Source organism: Balaenoptera borealis (genome assembly GCF_965194805.1).
Source record: "Balaenoptera borealis genome assembly, chromosome: X".
Lineage (NCBI taxonomy): Eukaryota > Metazoa > Chordata > Mammalia > Artiodactyla > Balaenopteridae > Balaenoptera > Balaenoptera borealis.
The window spans coordinates 87,224,772-87,244,784 of record NC_138881.1 but is presented as its reverse complement, the minus strand read 5'-3'; the positions used below and the strand labels follow the sequence as shown (position 1 = coordinate 87,244,784).

The 20,013-nt window shown below is 44.0% G+C and overlaps 1 protein-coding gene and 2 long non-coding RNA genes across 4 annotated transcripts in view; 2 read left to right on the top strand and 1 right to left on the bottom strand.

Annotated features, from left to right (window-relative positions):
• LOC309620825 overlaps positions 1-20,013 on the top strand; it is a 266,826-nt gene that overhangs the window by 105,458 nt on the left and 141,355 nt on the right. The gene's annotated exons all lie outside the window — the stretch shown is intronic.
• Positions 9,866-10,714, bottom strand: LOC309620792. The gene is made up of 2 exons (XR_014239624.1): positions 10,628-10,714; positions 9,866-10,140 (listed from the first exon to the last, which is right to left on the bottom strand). It is a non-coding gene; the product is annotated as an uncharacterized lncRNA (long non-coding RNA).
• ARMCX2 (armadillo repeat containing X-linked 2) lies at positions 15,168-19,677 on the top strand. 2 transcript variants are annotated; one of them, XM_082377235.1, is made up of 4 exons: positions 15,168-15,279; positions 16,498-16,561; positions 16,881-16,957; positions 17,312-19,677. In XM_082377235.1, the coding sequence occupies exon 4, from the start codon at positions 17,441-17,443 to the stop codon at positions 19,262-19,264; it is 1,824 nt and encodes a 607-aa protein (XP_082233361.1). In that variant the 5' UTR covers positions 15,168-15,279; positions 16,498-16,561; positions 16,881-16,957; positions 17,312-17,440; the 3' UTR covers positions 19,265-19,677. The 2 variants fall into 2 exon arrangements, with proteins under 2 accessions (XP_082233361.1, XP_082233362.1); XM_082377236.1 differs by lacking the exon at positions 15,168-15,279 and adding an exon at positions 15,435-15,607.

Below are 20,013 nucleotides of genomic sequence, written 5' to 3'. Positions count from 1 at the left end.
ATCCGACATTACATTAAAAATAATACTCTTTGTTAAGTTTCATCTCAGTAGGGTAAACTTGTGACAATATTAAGAAACCTAGGGGCTTCCTTCGTGGCGCAGTGGTTGAGAATCTGCCTGCCAATGCAGGGGACACCGGTTCGAGCCCTGGTCTGGGAAGATCCCACACGCTGCGGAGCAACCGGACCCGTGAGCCACAACTACTGAGCCTGTGCGTCTGGAGCCTGTGCTCGGCAACAGGAGAGGCCGCGACAGTGAGAGGCCCGTGCACCGCGATGAAGAGTGGCCCCCACTTGCCGCAACTAGAAAAAAGCTCTCGCACAGAAACGAAGACCCAACACAGCCAAAAATAATAAATAAATAAGAATTTTTTAAAAATTTATTGCTATCATTAATTAAAATAATAGTTATAGGAGGAAAACCATATGATCATTCTTAAAGATGCAGAAAAGGAATGTGCCAATATTTATCACCTAATCCTGGCTTTTAAAAAGACTTTATAAAATTGATAAATATATTTTCAGTCAAAGCCACAGCCATTAATGAGGGAACACCACAGTAGCATTTTCAGCAAAATCAAAAACAAGGTAACAGTGCTTTCATCATTATATTTTAACATGGTTCTGGAAGTACCAGCCCAGTGCAATCAGAAAAAAAAAAAAGGATATATAAATACTGGAAAGGAGGGAGCAAATTTTATCTTTATTTATAGATGATATGATTTAATACCTGGAAAAATCCAAGAAAAAAACTGGAAAGCCATTAGAAGCAATGAGCCAGTTCAGTAAGTGATCATTTACAAGATTAATACATAAAAATTAATAGCTTTCCTGTGACTAAATAAAAACCAGCTAGAAAAAAAGGAAAAGGAAGTTTTTATTACTGCAGTTCCTAAGAAACCCACTAAGTCTCTGTTGCTGGAATATGTGAAAATCAGTAATTTTCTTGGGGATTAAGAAGGAATAATGTAACCTGATGTGATGAACTGGCATCCAGCTGAGGCTCAATAAAGGCTATTTCCTTCCTTCTAGAAGCTCTGACTTCAACCTCCACACATCCAAATTGGAACTTAACCCTGAACTAAAGCCCCAGTAAGATCTGCAGTAGATCTCTTATGGAATGGGTGTTTTCCCTGGTGCCTGTGGATGAATGAACTGTTAAGGACATGGCTGGGGTGGGGACTCTTTATATCTGCACCTCCTTAGCAACTCACCGACAGCAGTGCTTAAAAGTAGAGTAGCTGTCTCCATGCCCAGATCAGAAGCAGGGAAAAGATCAGCCCAGAACACTGATCTCAAAACTCATAGTTCCTGGTTCTGGGTAGTGGTCTTCAAACATTTATCACCTCACCATTACCCCTCTTATAACTTGCCTTCCTACACACACACACACACACACACACACACACACACACACACACACACACACTGATAAAGTTATAAATGACTACAAGTGTAATGTCTGGTCTCTGCTCTACCCAACCAGAAGCCCAGGAAGTTTCCAGTTAAAGAGAAACTAAGATTGTCTATACAGAATGTTTTCAACTACATTAAAAAGTCTCTAGATTGTAGCAGAGTAACATGGAATTAATTTCTTCTTCTTTATACTCAGTTATACTTCCTAAACTGCCTTAGTATCCTATTGCCTTTTCACTGGGTTGAGTCATTGAGGTTGGTCTCTAAGCAAATGGGAACCAGAATAGATCTAAATATTCAAGTTCAAAGCTGTAGGTAAAAAGAAAAACAAAAGCAAGTCCAGGAGAATATCAGTAAGATTTTCCTTGAGGCAGGATGGCAGAGTATGGGAGCCTCAGATAGAGAAGCAAACCTAGTATTCCTGAATGGAGAGAAAGCTGTGGAGGACACAGCTGGATTGTTATCTGGGGTGTGAACCAGGAGTCTTCTTGAAGGTTATAAAGATTTTCAGTGTCCTAATAGGACAGGACTTAGCAGTAGACCTGGCACCCAGACAAAACCCAATTTGCCTGTACTCCCTTTCCCTTGAATCTCTGTCCTCATCCCTTGCCTCCAAATCCTATGCCCTGGATTAGGATTCAATCTTAATTTAGTGCTCTGGTTGAGACTTGCAGTCAGCTAGAGTCATGGTTCTATTTTTTTATGTGCAAGGTGATGTTCCAAACACTCGTTGAAGCTATGCAGAGATGTCCAGACTATTCTTCATCTACAGTTGCATAGAGAGCAGGAGACATTGGAGACTGCTTTGTGGACTGACCATCATTGGCCATCAGTGCCAATACCTGTTATTTCTGATGCAGGGCCCTGGTTTTCTACTATTTCCTACTTTGTGGGCTTGCTCTTAGGCAATTCCATGACACCTCTTTCTAGCTACATTTTCCCTCTCTCCACAGATCAACATGTGGACAGAAAGTGTAATCATACAAGGAGATAGAAAAAGGAGGATTGAGAGAGGCTGAAGCAGCCCCTCCCCTGAAAGAAAACTAGACAAATATTGAGCATTAAATGTTTGAGGGAAGGACAACTACTTGCAGTTCTTTATTCATGGCCATGCTTGTCAAACTGTTCCCACTTGGAAGTCTATTCCTTTTGTGGCTCCCCTACCACTCTCTCCCTTCATACATCTCACTGACCAGAAGCACACCCCCCCCCCAGCGCAGTACAATCAGGGGTGTGTGGAGGGAGACTGATTGAAAATAGGAAAGTAATCAAAGAGTGGGAGACAAAATTGGGAATCCAGACTTTGAGCTGGTCCTTACTCCCTGGGCAGACAAACAAACAGAAAGTAGGGCAGCAGAGATCGCAGAGGTATTCAGAAGAGATAAATAGGCAGCACAGAGTGCAAGAGGTCATGGCTGCCCCAGGATCCCAGCTGGCCTCAGTCATTCCCACTCCGAAGACAAACAAAAGTGGAGAATTGAGTACTCAATGAGTATCCAAGTACTCAGGCAGCCCCAGGACACGAGTCTTAATATCAATCTTTGCTGATTGAAACATCCCACTTCAAGATCTATCCACTGTGTCCCCAAATCCCACTCCAGGCTCCTCTGTTACCAGCCACTTCCCTAGAAAGTCTTTAAATATTTAAATTCATAATTTTAAAGGTAATCACGGTATTTTAACTAGGTATTGACAAGGCACAGGCCCAAGTTTTAGGATAAAGTAAAGTATACAGCATGAACTTAACTATAGTTTCTCTCTCTCTCTCTCTCTCTCTCTCATTCTCATTCTCTCTTCCACTCTTTTCCTTTTCCTCTCTTAATATTGAGTTTTTTCTTGATAAATATGGCCTTGAGCCATCCATAAATCTGAAAGAGGCAGTATGATTGATGAACTAAGGTACATCCTGAAGACAGGGTTTCCTGGTTGCCAGAGAATCCTGACATTGTGATACACTGAAGCACACGATAAGGGAAGTAGTTTAAATGTCCGTGCTTCCAACACCTCATCCTGTGGCCCACCTTCATTCACCCCCTCCTGTGAGCTGGCTGCCCAGAGAAGCTTTTTAATGATGTGATTATTCTAACTCAATTAGCAGGGAATGAAAGGAACAAAGGAAACCTATTTTGCAGCTGGCTGGTCATTCAAAAGCATCCTAACTTAAAATGTCAGCTAATTAGGACATGGTAGGAGGGAGAGATTTTGCTTGAGTACTTAGACCTTATTAACAGACCTCACTGTGATTATTAATATTATACTTCAATAAAATAAACCAAAAACATATTACATATCCAATTTTATTTGAAGGGTGAATTTCTATTGCTCTCACCCCAGACAGACATTGGATTCATAATGTCCCAAATCATAGGAACAATTAATTCCCAAATTAGTGTTTTCTCCATTAAGCACTGACCAGTTCTTTTTAATTCCTTTTTGGTCTTTGAAGCTGTAATAATCTTTGGATATATTTAACTCTCAATTTATAAATGGGAGAGAAGCCAAGAGAGTAAGGTATGTTTGAAAAAATACAATTGGAATAGACCTAATGGCTACAGACTCTAAAATGCAGAGAGAGTAACTGTTCTGTTCTCTGAGAAGAAAAGGCATATGCAAGAGAAAACAGCATTGAGGATGACAATTTTAGTTAAATTTACTGAGCACTTACTATGTACCAGGCTCTGCTCTAAACATTCTACACTCAATTATACCCTGTGAGAAAGGATGTTTGTTACCCTAATTTTTCACATAAGGAAAAAACACAAAGAAGTTAAATGATTTGTTCAAAGTCATACATATAGCAATAAAAAAAAGATTTGTACCTAGGCAGTCTGACTGGAGAGTCCAAATTCATAACTATTATGCAATTCTGATAAAAAATATAAAACCACAGATATTATTGGGCATCAGTAAAGATGAATAATGAGAAAGTATGCTAGAGGATTAAAGGAATGCATGACTAGAGACAAAGGGCTAAACTCAGTCTCTAGCAATAAATTATTAAATCATCCTATAACCAAGGTTTTTTTTTTTTTAAGGAGGGAAATATAGACGCACACACATACATACACACATTGAAGAGCTTAGAAATGAGGTTTCCATCTGAAAGCTAAACAAGTAAACCCAGCCACAGTGGATTTGAAGAGTAGACTGTAAGACACAATCAAAGGACTGCCTGCCCAGGTACAACAGCAGAACATGCACACACCCAACATGCCAGTCAAGGTTAAGTGGGGACCATCCAGATGAAAGTGAAGAAAGAGCGTGTTCCAGGCAAAAGGGACAACATGTGCCAAAGCTAGGAGATGAGAGACAGCATGGTGCATTCAGAGAACATGAAAAGGTTCAGTATGGCCAAAGCAGTGAAGAAGGAAGAGTAGGCAGGGGCAGGGCTGTGGAAAGCTTAGCTGTTTGGAACTTATCCCCAGTGCAGTGGGAAGCCAGCCATTGAGGTGTTTGAAGTGAGACATGGAGGAACACAGATTGGAGGGAGATCTCTGGCTGCAGAGTATATTGGAGCTCTCCCCACCCCACCCCATAGCAGAGGCGGGTAGACCAGTTAGGAGCTGCTGCAGTCATCCAGGAGAGAGATGGCCAGGCAAGGTTGGCAGAAGTGGTGACTGGGAGGAGGGGAAATATTTCAGAAGTGGATAGATGGGGTGTGGGGGTGAGGCAGAGGAGAGGGTCTGGTTTGGGCAGCAGAATGTGTTGTCGGCGCCCTTCACTGAGAGTGAGACCTTTCAGAGGAGGAGGAGGGGGAGGGAGAAGGGCAGGGCGGCGGGGAGGAGGAAGAACAGTTTGAGGAGGAAGTGGAGGAGCTCAGGTTGAGAAAAGTTGAGTTTTAGGAGTTGGTGAGTTGTCTAAATGGAGCTCTTCAGTGACCAGTTGATGATATGGGTCTGGAGTTGGGCTGTGACGTCTGCCCTGGAGATAAAGATGTGGGTATCATCAGCCTCAGACTCTGTGAGTGGATCAGCTGGCTAGAGGAAGGAGAAGGGAAATGGGAACCAGGAGAAAACTGGAGGCTCAGACAGCACAAGCCAAATGGACATCACATGGTGTGGAAAAGAAGGACTTTTGTACTATCCCAAAGTCAGTATCATTTCTTTCCTCACTACTTTGTTTTCCTATTTACTGTGTATCTGTGTATCTGGAGGTGGGGTGGCCTGCGGAAGGGTGTGTCATCCTTTTCCTCTCTTTGAATTCTTTGGGCTGTATTTGAGGGCTCTTGGTGTTCCTCCTCTTTTGAGGAAGGCAGTTTCTTTTTTCTTTTTTCCCCTCCTCTTCCAGGCTGTTTGTGTAGTTCTGTCTGTCAGAGCCTGCTGGCAGGGACTTCCTGGACATGTACATTAAGATGCAGCATAAACTAGTAGTGAAGGGCGTGGGTTTCGGAGACAGTTCAGACTCTAACTCCACTAATTTCTAGCTTTGGGTACATTATCAAAGTTGATTAACTTCTCTGAGTCTTTATTTCCTCATCTGTAAACTAATACCTAGCCACAATGAGATTTTATAAAAATTGAAATAGATAACACATAGAAAGCTTTCATTACATTTATCTTTATTATTATTATTATTATTATTATTATTACTATTTCTACTTTTATTATTCTTGCTCCAGGACAATCTGGAGCCTGCCATCCTAGGGCTTTTATGCCAGGCATCAGGAAGAAAGAGTGCCTGAGAAGCATATTGTATTCATGAACTATAATAAACTTTGTACTTTCTAGATGAAGAGAAAGCCACAGGGCTAGTTAGAGCCTGATGAGCAGTTCTGGGTGTTGATTCTGAAAGCCAAAGGTAAGGGTTCCCTTTCCCAAAATACCATCTCATCTACTACAATATATGATATGGGAAGTTCTCATATTCCAGCAGATTGTGTTGGAGTCCCAGCATCTTTCTTAATGAGATTTTGATTGGATGGTCAACCAGTAAACCAGTTCTACACTCACTCTTCAAAATAAAACTAAAATAGGTGAAACATGTTTTTCTGGATTTCTGATCCCTGGGGGGCCCTAGATGGAGATAACAGAAAGGCTCTTCTCCACTTAGTAGTCAGGATTGTCATGGTTACCAAATTGTTCACAAGACTCACAAGTACACCCTGCTCTCCTATGAAGCGGTATTTGCATTTCAAAGGAACCAACAGTTTCAAAATTCCCCTCTAAAAAACATTTGTTTCAGTGGGGAAAATGGAATTAAGTCTAGAAAACTTGATACTTGCAATAGCAAATTTATATTTGCTGCAGGAATTTCAATAATAAAGGTTTTATTAAAGCTATACGTGTATAGCTATAAAACACAGACTTCCGATGACAAATTCAGGTTTTGATTACATGGAGCATTTGTTCAGGAGTAATGGCTTTTCTTTTCCTCATCACCAAAAGCTCTATCATTAGCACAAACCTTTTTACACATTCTTATCAATTTTTATCACTTTTATCACCCACTGTTAGGATAAACAAAATTTAAAGGCATCTCAATCAAGTTGGTATATTCTTTAAAAAAAATACAAGTGATAGTGGCTCCTGATTTTGATGGCATTAATACCAACCACTCTTTACATAATGTAAGTTAGGTTTCCTAATTAATCAAAGACCTTATATCCGATTTGAATTATGAAAACATGGTTGTGAGAGAAAGGCGCACACTGAATAAAAATAGGCCATTAGCTGGGACTTGGGAATCCTTGTCATGTAGACATTGTAAACAGACTCTTACATAATATCCTACAGTGTGCTGTAATATTTAATTATCTCACAACATTAAAAGCTATGACTTTTAATTATAAGTGAAACTGGTTAGGGATAGGAGAGGGAAGTAAATTGAATTATAGTGCAATTTCTCAATATTTAATTATTTTAACGAGATACATGTTTTTAAAGTGAGAAAGGACTTATCCAATGACCCATCAGTATCTATAAGGTCTTGCTTAATTTACTTACCCCCTCTTGACCTCATCTGTCAAGTTGAGCAAGATAACTTATGGTTTAAAGAGACAGGAATTTCTCCCTAGTCACACACACACAAAAAAAATCCTCTGTTCTGGGAAAAGGTTAGTGCAAATGAAGAAATGAGGGACTCCTAAACAAGGAGATACCTGTGCCCTGCCCCAAGAGTGCCTCAGTGATGTGGCAAGTCTCAGATAGGACAGCCATGATGAGATGCTCAGCAACTCCAGCTTTGACAAAGATTTCTGGTCCTCTAGTGTAGAGCAGAAGCACCAGAGCCTTGAAACCTCAAATGGATTTGCAATCTGGAACAATGTGTGTCTCAGCAGACTATGTGAATAGGCCTGCCTTTCTGATACTCTGGCTCCCAAATTTTGACAACACTCGAGGAGTAAGGGAACCACAAAAATAAATGAGGCTGCTCTTTTTTGCATATCAGCAAGATGAGGGCTCAAAGTTTAAATTCCTCCAAGGTACCTTCTATCCCCAGGAACCCACGGCCATCACATGGATGTTAAATTAATGGGCAACCCATTTGTCAGGCTAACAAGGTCCCTTTGCCTTGACACCCTCCCACCTCTGCTTGGGTCATCTGGTCTAGGTGAATAGCACCTGCCCTTCCTCTAGTAACTTCTCTGCTGGTTTCAAGAGTTTGGAAGAGAGTTGTATGGCAGTCAATTTAACACCTGCCAAAGCCTGTTCTAAATGGGCCAGAGCCATACATCCTATATCTGAACATCCCTCAACCTTTGTACTAGCCTACAATCTCATAGGCAGAACACATTTTTGCAAGGTGCTAAACTACGTGCTACACGGCGCCCCTCCAAAATCTGTACACTGAAGGAGGAGATTTGATTCTTACTCAGGTTGTAGAGAGAAAATTAGCCTCTGAGGGAGAGTGTTTCTGAGACAACCACTAGAAGACTAGAGAAGTACGAGCACTCTCCTCTTTTTGTTTTGTTTATGGAGAAGCTGGGCATTTCCTGATAGACCGCACCCATGAAATAACTCCACAGCTAGTAATGCTGAAGTTAAGGCTTCCTGATGGGAAGATCACATGGATAGGAAGCACATTTTCATCACAAGAATGCAGATTGGTTGAATTGGGCGATTGAGATTGACATGTATACACTGATGTGTATAAAATTGATGACTAATAAGAACCTGCTGTATAAAAAAATAAATAAAATAAAATTCAAAACTTTTTTTAAAAATTAAGGGAAAAAAAGAATATTATACAATAACAATGATAGGTTTATATAAAAAAAAAGAATGCAGATTGGCTAGTTATAGTAGAAGTAGTAGACACTATTGATGCCCTGTCCAGATTCCATTTACTGGGCTAGTACATCCATCCCCCTAAGCTGCTATGAACATTGGTTGCTAAAGACTCACAGTCACACCCTTGTCAGAGGATACCTCGGAGCTAAAACCCCTTTTCTCTCACTCCAACTCACCCATACACCAAGGCTTTCAGTCAGTGGATACAAAAGCCTGGCTCCTTTGTCTCACAATGGATCAGTTCTGTGGCGCCCTTCACATCCCAGATCTGCCCTGGGCTCAAGCTGAAGTTACACTTCAGCTGAACTACAGCTATACCTAGTTTCTTCCCCTATCCTATCCTGCTCCTATCCTGCTCCCCTCATCTCCATACACGTTTCATCTGAGAACATCCCTCAATAAACTACTTTCAGAAGAATCCCCATGTCAGACTCTGCTTCTAGGGAACCCCACTTAAGACACAAGGCTATTAATTTATGTTTCATCTCTATGGCTGTCTGTGTTCTCTGCTTTCCCTTTCTCAGTCCAGCCAGTTCTGTACTTCCTTGCCTCAGAGAAAGTTTGTGGCAGGACTTCCCAGATTTTATTTCCTCCAAACCCCAAATCCATTGTGAAAAATGAAGTTCAGGGAGTGAAGAATTTCCCTCACACTAAAAAGAAATCCCTTCCCTCACTCAATGGAAAAAGGGAGAGGTCTCTGAGTCCCTTGAATAGATGAGACCACTGGCCTGCTCCCTGACAGCCCAAAGAAAAGAGGAGGAACTCAAAGCTGCCGGCCATATGATGCCCCTGGAAGTCTGGATCCTACCCAGGGCTCCCAGGCTCACCAAATTCCTATGCCCTCTATGCCAAGCATGGCACAGAAGCTGCCTAACTGGTCATTCTGGAATCTGGGATGATGGATATCACAGCTATAACTAGTGTGGAAAGACATCCTCTCGTAAGTCTATGTAGGTTTTCTCTATATACGGTTATTTTTTAGTAAATTAAGATATCTAATTTCTTTCCCATCTGAAAGGCTGGCAAAAGGAGAAGATTATGATTATGCTGTTATTATGAAACAATCTGTTAAAAGACTTTATGAAGCATTTTCATTAACTAATAAAAGGCATACCCTGCAATGTAACCTGAAAAAAATAATTCCAGGATATCATACACAGTGTAATTGCAATAATGTTAAACACATCCACATTCTTACACAGATAGAAAGACAAGGAATAGTAATTGGTGGCTTATTTTTATTTTCTTCCTTACACTTTTCTGTATTTTCTAAACTTTTTGTAGGCAGGGTTAATGTCTTTCGCATCAGCTGGCCTCTTCTTATTCTGCTCTCCCAACGTCAGTCGGTATATGTAGTACCAGGAGCCAGCCCCGACCACCAGGCCTGTTGCCATCAAGCCCAAATTCTGAGCGCGGCCCATGCTGCAGCTGGAGCGAGGATCTCAGGGGACTCTGTCTCAGGCTAGTGAGAGCCGCTGGGACGCAGGAGTCTGAAACTGCACTCAAGGGGGCGGGGGTGTTCGGGGCGGAGGAAGGAAGAAGGAAATGAGGCGTTGAGCTTCTTTTTCTTTTGCATCATCAACCCACTGATAGATGGACCGGCAGACAGGGACAGACCAAAGCCAGAACCAGACAGGAACAAACAGGAGACAATGAGGACTCAGTGCTCTGGTGAATGCGGTGAACGCACCAACACCCGAACGTGGGTTCAATCCCGGACCTTTCCCTCTCCGTCCAGGTGGTCAGGCCTGTCTCTCACCTCACAGTCCCCCATCGCTCCACTCCCCGATAACTGCCTCCTCCCCTCCCTTCCGCCCGCTCGAGTCACCCACGCCAACCATTTCAGCTGCCTTTTACAAGGCACAACAGGAAAAAGAGTCTGGGTTCGGGTGTCTCCGCGGGGAAATAGGGAAGCGCCTCCAAACTCGAAAATCGTGCTGCTACCCTCCACCCTCACTCCAGGAGTCTCCAATCAATACCCACCCTCACCGTGACCGGCAGGAATCAGGACGGGTTTCCTCTTGTCCTCCTCCTTCCTTGCCCACAGCCACGCCACCTCAAAAGAAATTGGGAGCCGGTTACCTGAGCAAGAACCGCTATCTGGACAGACCAGCACACAGGCTCCTGGTCACGTGAAGTTACGTCACTGGTGAGTTCGGGGTCCCAAATTTCCCCTCCTATTATTGGCAAAGCAGAGGGTGACCCGCCCCCTCCCAACCCCCCCCCCCCCACCAGCACCACACAGGACACTGTCGCTCTTTCTAGTCTTTGCCCAACCAACAAACGTGTTGTCTTTGATTATTGGAAGGGGCAATGTTTTCTCCTGGGCTACTGGCCAATTCTACTGCTTCTCTGGGGAATGGCCTCGTCCTTTTCCGTGCTCCCTCCACCTTTTTTCTTTGGAATCCTTAATGTTCACCTCTGCAGTCCTGAAAATACCTGTAAATGGGGATGGTAGAAGGGGTGTCAGGAAAAGAAACAGAGAGTAGGAATGGATTTGTTATTTTCTTGTTAGCACTAATCTGTTTCTTTTTTTTGCCCAAATTTTATTATGGCAAAATAATGATAGAACTATTTTCATTTAAGAAAAAAAGATTATTTTTTTAAAAGGCATGTTTCATAAACAATCATTCTCACTGCATAATGAGTTTTATACATGCCACTCAAAGCAATCTTAATGTCTTCCACATCTTGTCACATGACAAGACCCTGATTTAGCTAATCATTTATTTGAGAGTTAATAAATCTGCTAATGCAGCATAACCAACTGGCTTTATTTCTGGACTGCAAGAGAGTCGTTGTAAGTGCAATGTTGGAAAGCCATTCCTTTATTTATTCATTTGTTCAACATATTTACCGAGCACCTACTACATACCATGCATTGTTCTCCATGCTGTGGTTACAAGGGTGAATAAAACAGACCTAAATCTCTAAATCATGTGGCCCTTACATTGTAGTGAGAGAGACAAGCAATAAACAAGTAAATAAACTATATATATACTATACTGTTAGTGATACATACTAAAAAATTTTAAAGCAAGAAAAGGAGATATGAAAAGTCGAGACGGGTTAAACTTTCAGATAGGGTGGCCAGAGAAGGCATCACTAGAAAGGTGACCTTTCAGTAAAGATCTGAAGTCAGTGAAGGATCTAAGTGTGGTGATATCTGGGGGAAGAATATCCCAGGCAGGAGGACAAGCAAATGCACAGGCTCTGTGAAGGTAACAAGCCCAGTATGTTCCAGGAACATCAAGGAAGCCAGGATCACTGAGCTAGAGAGAGAGCAGTAGAGGATGAGGCAGAAAGGTAATAAGGTTGAAGAGAGTAGGGCCTTGTCAGTTGTAGTGAGGACATTTGCATTTACTCTAAACAAGGGGAAGTGGGTGGGGAGTTTGAACTTGGGGGAGGTATTGAGAATAAACTATAAGGAGACTAGAGTGAAAGGGAGACTGGTTTATCTACATCATTCATTGCAACAGCAAACTGAAGGAGAAAATAAATCTTACAATTAAAGCATTTGATAAACTGAGTCAGCCAGTCCTAAATTTTAAAAAAACTATTAGTAAAATAGGAATAGTCGAAACTTTGCCTGTGCAGTAAAGAATTATATATTTATAATTTAATGAATTATTCTTGGTTAAATTAAATTAAGTATAAAAGAAAATAGCCTTAGTCTGATGAAGGCTATATCAGAGGCTCTTTTGACCTAACAGATTCCTCACTCCTTGTGGGCTACCAAGACCACAGAACTTGTGACTTACCTCTACTCGCTGATATTATTTCCTTCTACTACTTTTTGTGCAGTACTGGTAAACATAAATAAACGTAACCTTGAAAAACAGATAAAATATATCAGAAACAGCAAAAGTTACACTAAATGATGAAACTTCATAAGAGGTATTCCCATTTTCTTCAAAAACAAGATCAAGAGGTTCTCAGGCACCACCATTGCTCAACATAGTTCTGGTCAATATAACACATGCAGAAAAAAAAGGGAAAAAAGTTATAAATATTGGAAAGGAAGAAATGTAAAAAATCATCATTTGAAGATGGTTATGTATACATACCTGGAAAAACCAAAAGTATCACTTGAAAACAATTGAAATTAATCAGACAGATCACAGAAATTGGCAGATACAAAATAAATATATAATAGTAGAACACTTTCCTTAAGCAGAAAATCACCTATAAGAAATTACAATTGGAGAAAGGAATAGCATTTCAGCAACATAAACTACTAATACCTAGGGAAAACCTAACAAGTAATAGGAATTACTTAGCTGAAGAAACTTACAAAATTTGATTAACAAACATAAAAATAGATCTGAGCAAAATGGAAATATATCATATTCCTGGAGGGGAAGCCTCAATTTTAAGATGCTAATGTTCCTCAAATTAATCTGCAGATTTACCGCAATTACAATACAAATTCTAAATGCTTATTATTTGTTTATTGTTGTTCAATTCAGAACTTGATTAATAACCACAAATGCACTTACTAATATGTGCATAAAAAGAAAGTTGGAAATCTTTAGCAGTGACTAGCAATGGAAAAGATATCATGGAGCTCTTTCCCTGCATACTTTATACATTTCCTTATTGTTTTGAATATTTTTAACCACTAATATATATATTACTTTCATTACCAGAAAAAAAAAAAAAAACAAGATATTTCTAATCTGGACTATTTTATATAACACAGACTCTCTAGGCCATTGTATTGGTGCTTAATATCTAGGGCAGGGATCCTAGACCCCTTGAGAAACTGATGAGGTCAATGACCTTTATTCCCCTTTCCCCCCAAAAATGCACTTAATCACACATACACTCAAAAACAAAACCTTGCATACAATTTCACGTAGAGCACAGAGGTAGCCAGTTGAGAACGCCTACTCTAGGTTAATCATTATGGTCAGTGGGGAGAGACCCTGGGGCCCAGGTATACATTTGGCTGAGGAAGTATCAAAGTGGGTGTGGGCTTCGGGCAGTGACCCTGCAGCAAGGCTGGGTTCTCCCTGGGTGCCCTGAGATGAGGAGGCCAGAGGTGAGAGGTCAACAGGCTGCAGGCCAGGTGGTAGCAGCAGACAGCATCAGGAACAAGGTTAACTCGGCCACACCATGAATAAGGGCAGAGCAGGGCAGGCAGGCCTGGGTGCTTCTCCCAGCAATCTTTGTGGAAACCTGCAGCTGCAGGGGTAGGTGGGAACTGCAATCCCTTCTCTGCATCCCTAAGTTACCACTGTGGGAATTTGAGGGAGGGAGTGAGGGAAGAAGCCAAAGGCATTTACTCAAATTGGTCATCTGAGTAAAGATGGCATTTACCACCCTGGTCACCTGTCCATGTATACTTTTAGGATGAACAACAGAGTCAGGTGCCAGAACGCAGGGGATGAGAGGCTCTGGAATATAGGAGAGGTGGGAGGGCAAGCACCTTCCTCCCTCCCCTCTTGACAGGACTGGAAGGATTTGACCATCTCTGCATCCCTCATATCCATCATTTCCTTCGTCTAATAGTTCTTCCTTTTGCCCAGAGCTGAATCACAAAACTGGAACCTAATCCAGGGACAGGTGTTCAAAACTGTCATGGTTACAGCCATCAAATTACAAAAGGTTCACACAGCAGTCAGCAATGGTTTGGGAACATTAAATAAATGCTTTTCTCTAACAGAACAAGACAGGATCGTTTATTTACCCAACTTAAAAGCTGTCCCAGAAGGAGAAAAAGTAGGATATTATTTGTCCAAAATAAATAAGATCAGACAACTGAACATCTCTCCATGGATCAATTTACAGATCGTATGGAAACATGCTTATCTTGTTGAGAAAAAGTCCATTTTTAGATATTCAAATACCTTAGCATGTTTTGAAAACTATTTCCTATGTGGCCAATAGAATTTTCTATGTGGTAAAAATTAACTAAAATTAATGGTGTCTTCCAATATTAGTGGGAAATCTTTTTTCTAAAACATGCCTACTCTTTTTCTTTTGTTGCTGCTTCCCACACTGAACTCTTGTTTTGTTGTATTTTCTTACTATAATAATAAAGAGTGGTGATAGCTTTAAAAACAAAACAGAGACGTATTACAGAAGTAAAGACCCCACTACCATTCTTACCCCTTACCTATACTGGAGCAGGGGCCCAACTGCAAGGTAAATGGTGGGCACTAGTGGATGGGGGACTGGGGGTGGAGCGAGGGGAGAGTATCCAGTTGCCCAAGAAAGGATGAGACGATTCCCCAACAAGAAAAGCAAAACTTGTCAATAGCCCTCCAAGAAGGTGCATCGCCTCCCCGGTAACCAGAGAAAGGCAAGTTCTAACAGAAGGAGAAGGGGCTACTTGTGGCCTCTGGGACTACAAAGACCAAAAAATGAGTGACAGGACCTGATGTGGTGGGGTGAGGTGCTAGTGGGGGTAAAGGAGGGGGCTCCTGCTCTTGGTGGGAGTGGAAATTGGGGACCCAAGCTTACTGGCGATGCAGCCCTCACGTGACCAGGAGCTGACGTTGGCAAAGGTACTTAAAGCCCTGACCGCCGTCCTCCGTCCTCCTCTGGGTACCAACTCTATTGCGCTGCGCACTGCCGTGCGTTTAACCCAGGCGAGGAGGAGGAGGAGAAAATTCCCCCAGATCGGGCAGGTGGGTGTGAGAGTGGGCATGGCCTGGCACCCCCGAATAGGGGTAGCCCAGAGATGAGGGAGTCTGAGGCCGCGGGTGTCTCCGCCTCGCCCGCCCCTGACCGGCTCTCCAGACCCCCGCGCTTAGTCGCAGCTCATTTTGGTGGGCGGCGGGAAGAGGGGGAGGGGGGAACGTAAAGACGCTGATATACTTGCGGAGAATCCGCTTACTTCCCCTCCCAGCCAGTGTTTTTTTTGGTTTTGTTTTTGACACTCAGGCCCCGCACCCCACATCCCGTCCTGTTTTGAAAGGAGGAGGGAAGATAAATAAACGTGGCAGCGCATATAAGGCCAGTGGGGAGGTTGGGGAAAGGGTGATCGGAGGGGCACGCAATTAGTAAACAATCCGGCTTATTCACTCCCACTCTCACTTTGCAGATACCTCTCCCGACCACCGCCCCCGCACCCTCCCCTCTCCCCCGGCCGACCCCACGTCTTCTGGGGGTGCTGGAAAATGGGTGTGACAGCCTTTGTAGGGGAGGTGGCGGTCTGGCTCTGGGCTTTACAAGAGGGGAGGCCCTGAGAGAATCTGGTATTAAACCGCCGTGCTAAGTCCTAGGCTGCTTTCCAGACACCTCCGGCGCATACAGCCCTTCACCCCCGTTTCTTCAGTCCTGAAAAAGGAGTTTGGGTACCCTGGCGGGAGAAATGGCGGTTAACAGGAGACTGCGATGGGGTGTGGGAGGTGGAATCCAGAGCGGAGAAACAGTGGAAAATCATGACCCTCAAACCGAAAGGGCAGACCCTGGGGACCCGTTGTGCAGGCTGATGCTAGGCCTGGGGGCTGGGGACTGAAGGACTGGTGGTCATAGGAAGGAGACGCTAGATTGTCTGGCCGTAATCCCCAGTCCCGCGTCCCGTCCAGCCTTCTGTGCACCCTCGCTCCGCCCCCTCCCGCTTCGGTGCAGGGGAAGGGGTGTGGCCGTCTGTCCGGGAGAAATGGCGGATGGGGGGGCGGGGCAAAGGGAAGGAGAGGTTGACTGCCTGGGGAGTCTGCGCAGGGGCGGGGGTTGGGGTGCGAGGGGAGGGGTGAGAAGAGTTGAAGGAATTGAGAGGTGGAACCGTTTGTCATTCTGGTATGTGAATGCTGAAAGGCAATTGGGGGCTTTGGTCTTCAGTCCGTTCCATCCGCCAGGCTCTCAGTCTCCAACGTCTTGCTATCTGTATTTCTGCCCTTCAGTCTGTCCTTAGGATGGAGCTCTAACTGAACTGAAGAAAGGAGAAACAGCCCTGAATCACTGGAGGTCAGTGTGGGGGCTGGGAACTGTCTGGGAACCCCTGGTATGGTGTGGCAGAAACCAGAGCAGAAATTGGAGGCAGGGGCTCCTCTTCCCCCATCTTCTTCCTCTTTACAAGAAACCCTTGCCCCGGGCCTGTCCTTTTTGGTGCAGCGAAAGGGGTGTGGCATTTGCCTTCTTAAATAAGGGTTTGAGGAGGAAGGGATATGGAGGGAGTGAGGAGCCCTGAGAGGGGGAAACTTGCCCACAAGGGTTCAAATCAAGAAAAGAAGAGAATCCATCTACCAAAGGCCCCTGAAACCCCCTTTCTGGGATCTCTCCACAGGTCTGTCTGCCTTTTGGGCCCTGCACAACTGCAAGCCTGGTGGAAAAGAGCAAATTGCTTCTGCTCCCAGCAAGTTGGTACGTGTATGAGAATCATCTGGGGGCCTTTGGGGTGGGGGTGAGGGAATCAGAGAAGAATCTGGGGTTCTTTCTGGCTCTCCAGCAGCTTTCCTGAAGTCTGTATGGCCTCTCATCCCCCATTTAGGTGCTGGGAAATTAGATGTGTTTACATTGGGCAGTGAGGGCTAGGGATAAAGATGTAGAAAACATCAGACAACCAGGGTCCTGAATCAGCACACAGAGGCCTGGACACTTGTATCTGTGTACTAGTCCACCCACCAAGCATTATGTCCCCAAACTCTCCTTTAATTAGGCCTGGTTAAGCATGAAGTGAGCCAGAGCCCTAAGCCTCATTTGTATCCTTTACCCCAGGTCCTGCTTGGCTTGCAACCTCAGCAGAACTTTCGAGCCTGAACTGAAGCACCTTACCTTGTCGTGCACGCACCCCACTTGGGCACACCAGCTCCACACCCTGGATCAGGGAATCACTCCAGCTGCATCATGAGCCGTGTTCGGGATGCTGGCTGTGTAGCCGCTGGGATAGTGATCGGGGCCAGTGCCTGGTACTGTGTCTACAAATATGCCAGGGGAAGAAACCAGATGAAGAAGAGACTGGCCAAGCCCAAGACCAGGGCTGTGGCCGGGACTGGAGCCCGGGCTAGAGCTGGACTAAGGGCTGGATTCACAATTGACCTTGGGCCAGGATTTGGTCCTCCAACCCCAGTCCGCACTGGGGCAGAGGTCAGGGTCCAGGATGAAACCTCTGCTCTGGACATGGCTGGAGCTGAAGCAGTGGCCCCAGCTGCATCTAGTGCCGAGGCTCAGAGTGGGGCAGGAAGTCAGGCCCAGGAGGCAGAAGGGGCCAGGGTTGGGCCTAAAGCTGAATCAGAAGCCACAGTGGCTTCTGCAGTGGCACCGCCTCCCTGGGAGGCAGAGGCTCCCGTGGCTGCAGAGACCTCCACAATGACAGGGGCTCCTAAATTAGCAGAAGCCCCTGGCACAGCAGAGTCTCCTGGGGCACCAGCTCCTACTGAGGCAGCACCACCTACCGAGGCGGTGGAGGCTCCCATACCAGCAACGCCTACTGAGGTAGCAGCACTTTCTGGGGCAACAGCATCTTCTGGGGCAGCAGCCCCTACTGGGGCTGCAGAGGCTCCTGGGACTTCAGGATCCTCTAGAACAGCAGCAGCCGCCAAGAAAACAACCCCTGGGGCTCATACTGGGGCTATACCTAAGGCCGGGTCAGCTACTGGAGCTGTACCCAAAGGTGGAGCTAAGGGTGGAACCAAGTCCCGGACTGGAGGCAAGGGCAAAGGCAAGAAAAATAAGGTTGAAGTAGACGAATTGGGGCTGGGCTTCCGCCCTGGAGATGGGGCTGCGGCAGCTGCCGCAGCCTCCGCTAATGGAGGACAGGCTTTCCTGGCAGAGGTTCCTGATTCTGAAGAAGGGGAGTCTGGGTGGACAGACACAGAATCGGAGTCAGACTCTGAGCCTGAGACCCAGCAGAGAGGGAGAGGGAGGAGACCCGTTCCCATGCAGAAGCGCCCCTTTCCTTATGAAATTGATGAGATTCTGGGTGTCCGAGATCTCAGGAAAGTCCTTGCTTTGCTTCAGAAATCGGATGATCCTTTCATCCAACAGGTAGCTTTGCTCACTCTGAGCAACAATGCCAATTATTCATGCAACCAAGACACAATTCGCAAATTGGGAGGCCTCCCAATTATTGCAAACATGATCAACAAAACTGATCCCCACATTAAGGAAAAAGCCTTAATGGCCATGAACAACCTGAGTGAGAATTATGAAAATCAGGGCCGGCTTCAGGTATACATGAATAAAGTGATGGATGACATCATGGCCTCTAACCTGAACTCAGCAGTACAGGTAGTTGGACTAAAATTTTTAACAAACATGACTATTACAAATGACTACCAGCACCTGCTTGTCAATTCCATTGCAAACTTTTTCCGTTTGTTATCTCAGGGAGGTGGAAAAATCAAGGTTGAGATTTTGAAAATACTTTCGAATTTTGCTGAAAATCCAGATATGTTAAAAAAACTGCTCAGTACCCAAGTGCCATCATCATTTAGTTCCCTCTACAATTCTTATGTGGAATCAGAAATTCTTATTAATGCCCTGACTCTATTTGAGATCATCTATGACAATCTCAGAGCAGAAGTATTCAACTACAGAGAGTTCAATAAAGGCTCCCTTTTTTACTTATGCACTACATCTGGAGTGTGCGTTAAGAAAATTCGAGCCTTAGCAGATCACCATGACCTCTTGGTGAAAGTGAAAGTTATAAAACTAGTGGACAAATTCTGATTGGCTATGTGTCTCAGAGACTTGAAGAAATGTCTAGTTTTGCAGTCTGGAAGCAATGAAAATTGAAAGTTACTGCTTTTCCACTTGCTTATATAGTAAAGGGATCCTTTCAGCTGCCAGTTTTGAATAATGTATCATCCAGAGTGATGTTATCTGTGACAGTCTCCAGCTTTAAGCTGAACAATTTTATGAATACCAAATAAATAGTCCTCTTGTACTGAAAACACATTTGTGACTTTAATCGTGCTGCTTGAATGGAAATATTTTTACTGGTTCCTCTATGTGAATTGACAGTGAACCTGTCCGTCATGAATAGCCTACACTTCTATCATCTGTTTTGACTTGAATTTATTCACCAAAGACTTCATTTGTGTATCATTAATAAAGTTGTATGTTTCAACTGACAAAAAAAATTGTTCTCTTGCTTGAACTTAAAATCTAGCTGGAGAGATAAGGTACATAAATAGAAAAAGATTACAGTACCTGAGCATATGCCTATTGTCAAATATATGCTATCTGTTTAAATGAAGCAGAAGTGGCTAGAATGCTTCAAGGAGGAAGGGCACACTTAAGGTGGGCCCTGAAGGACAGCATGAGAAAACACAGAAGGGCATTCCAGGAGAGGAAATGGCTTGAAGAAAGACGCGGAGGTAGGAAATCTGTTCCAGTGACAGGAAGGTAACCAGTTTGCCTGGAATGGAAAGTATGGGAAGAGAAGTGATGGGAGATAAGGGTGGAAATGTAGGGCG

Bases quoted from the DNA above. Each gene is read 5' to 3' on its own strand.
- ARMCX2 (XM_082377235.1), top strand. From the start codon at position 17,441: ATGAGCCGTGTTCGGGATGCTGGCTGTGTAGCCGCTGGGATAGTGATC.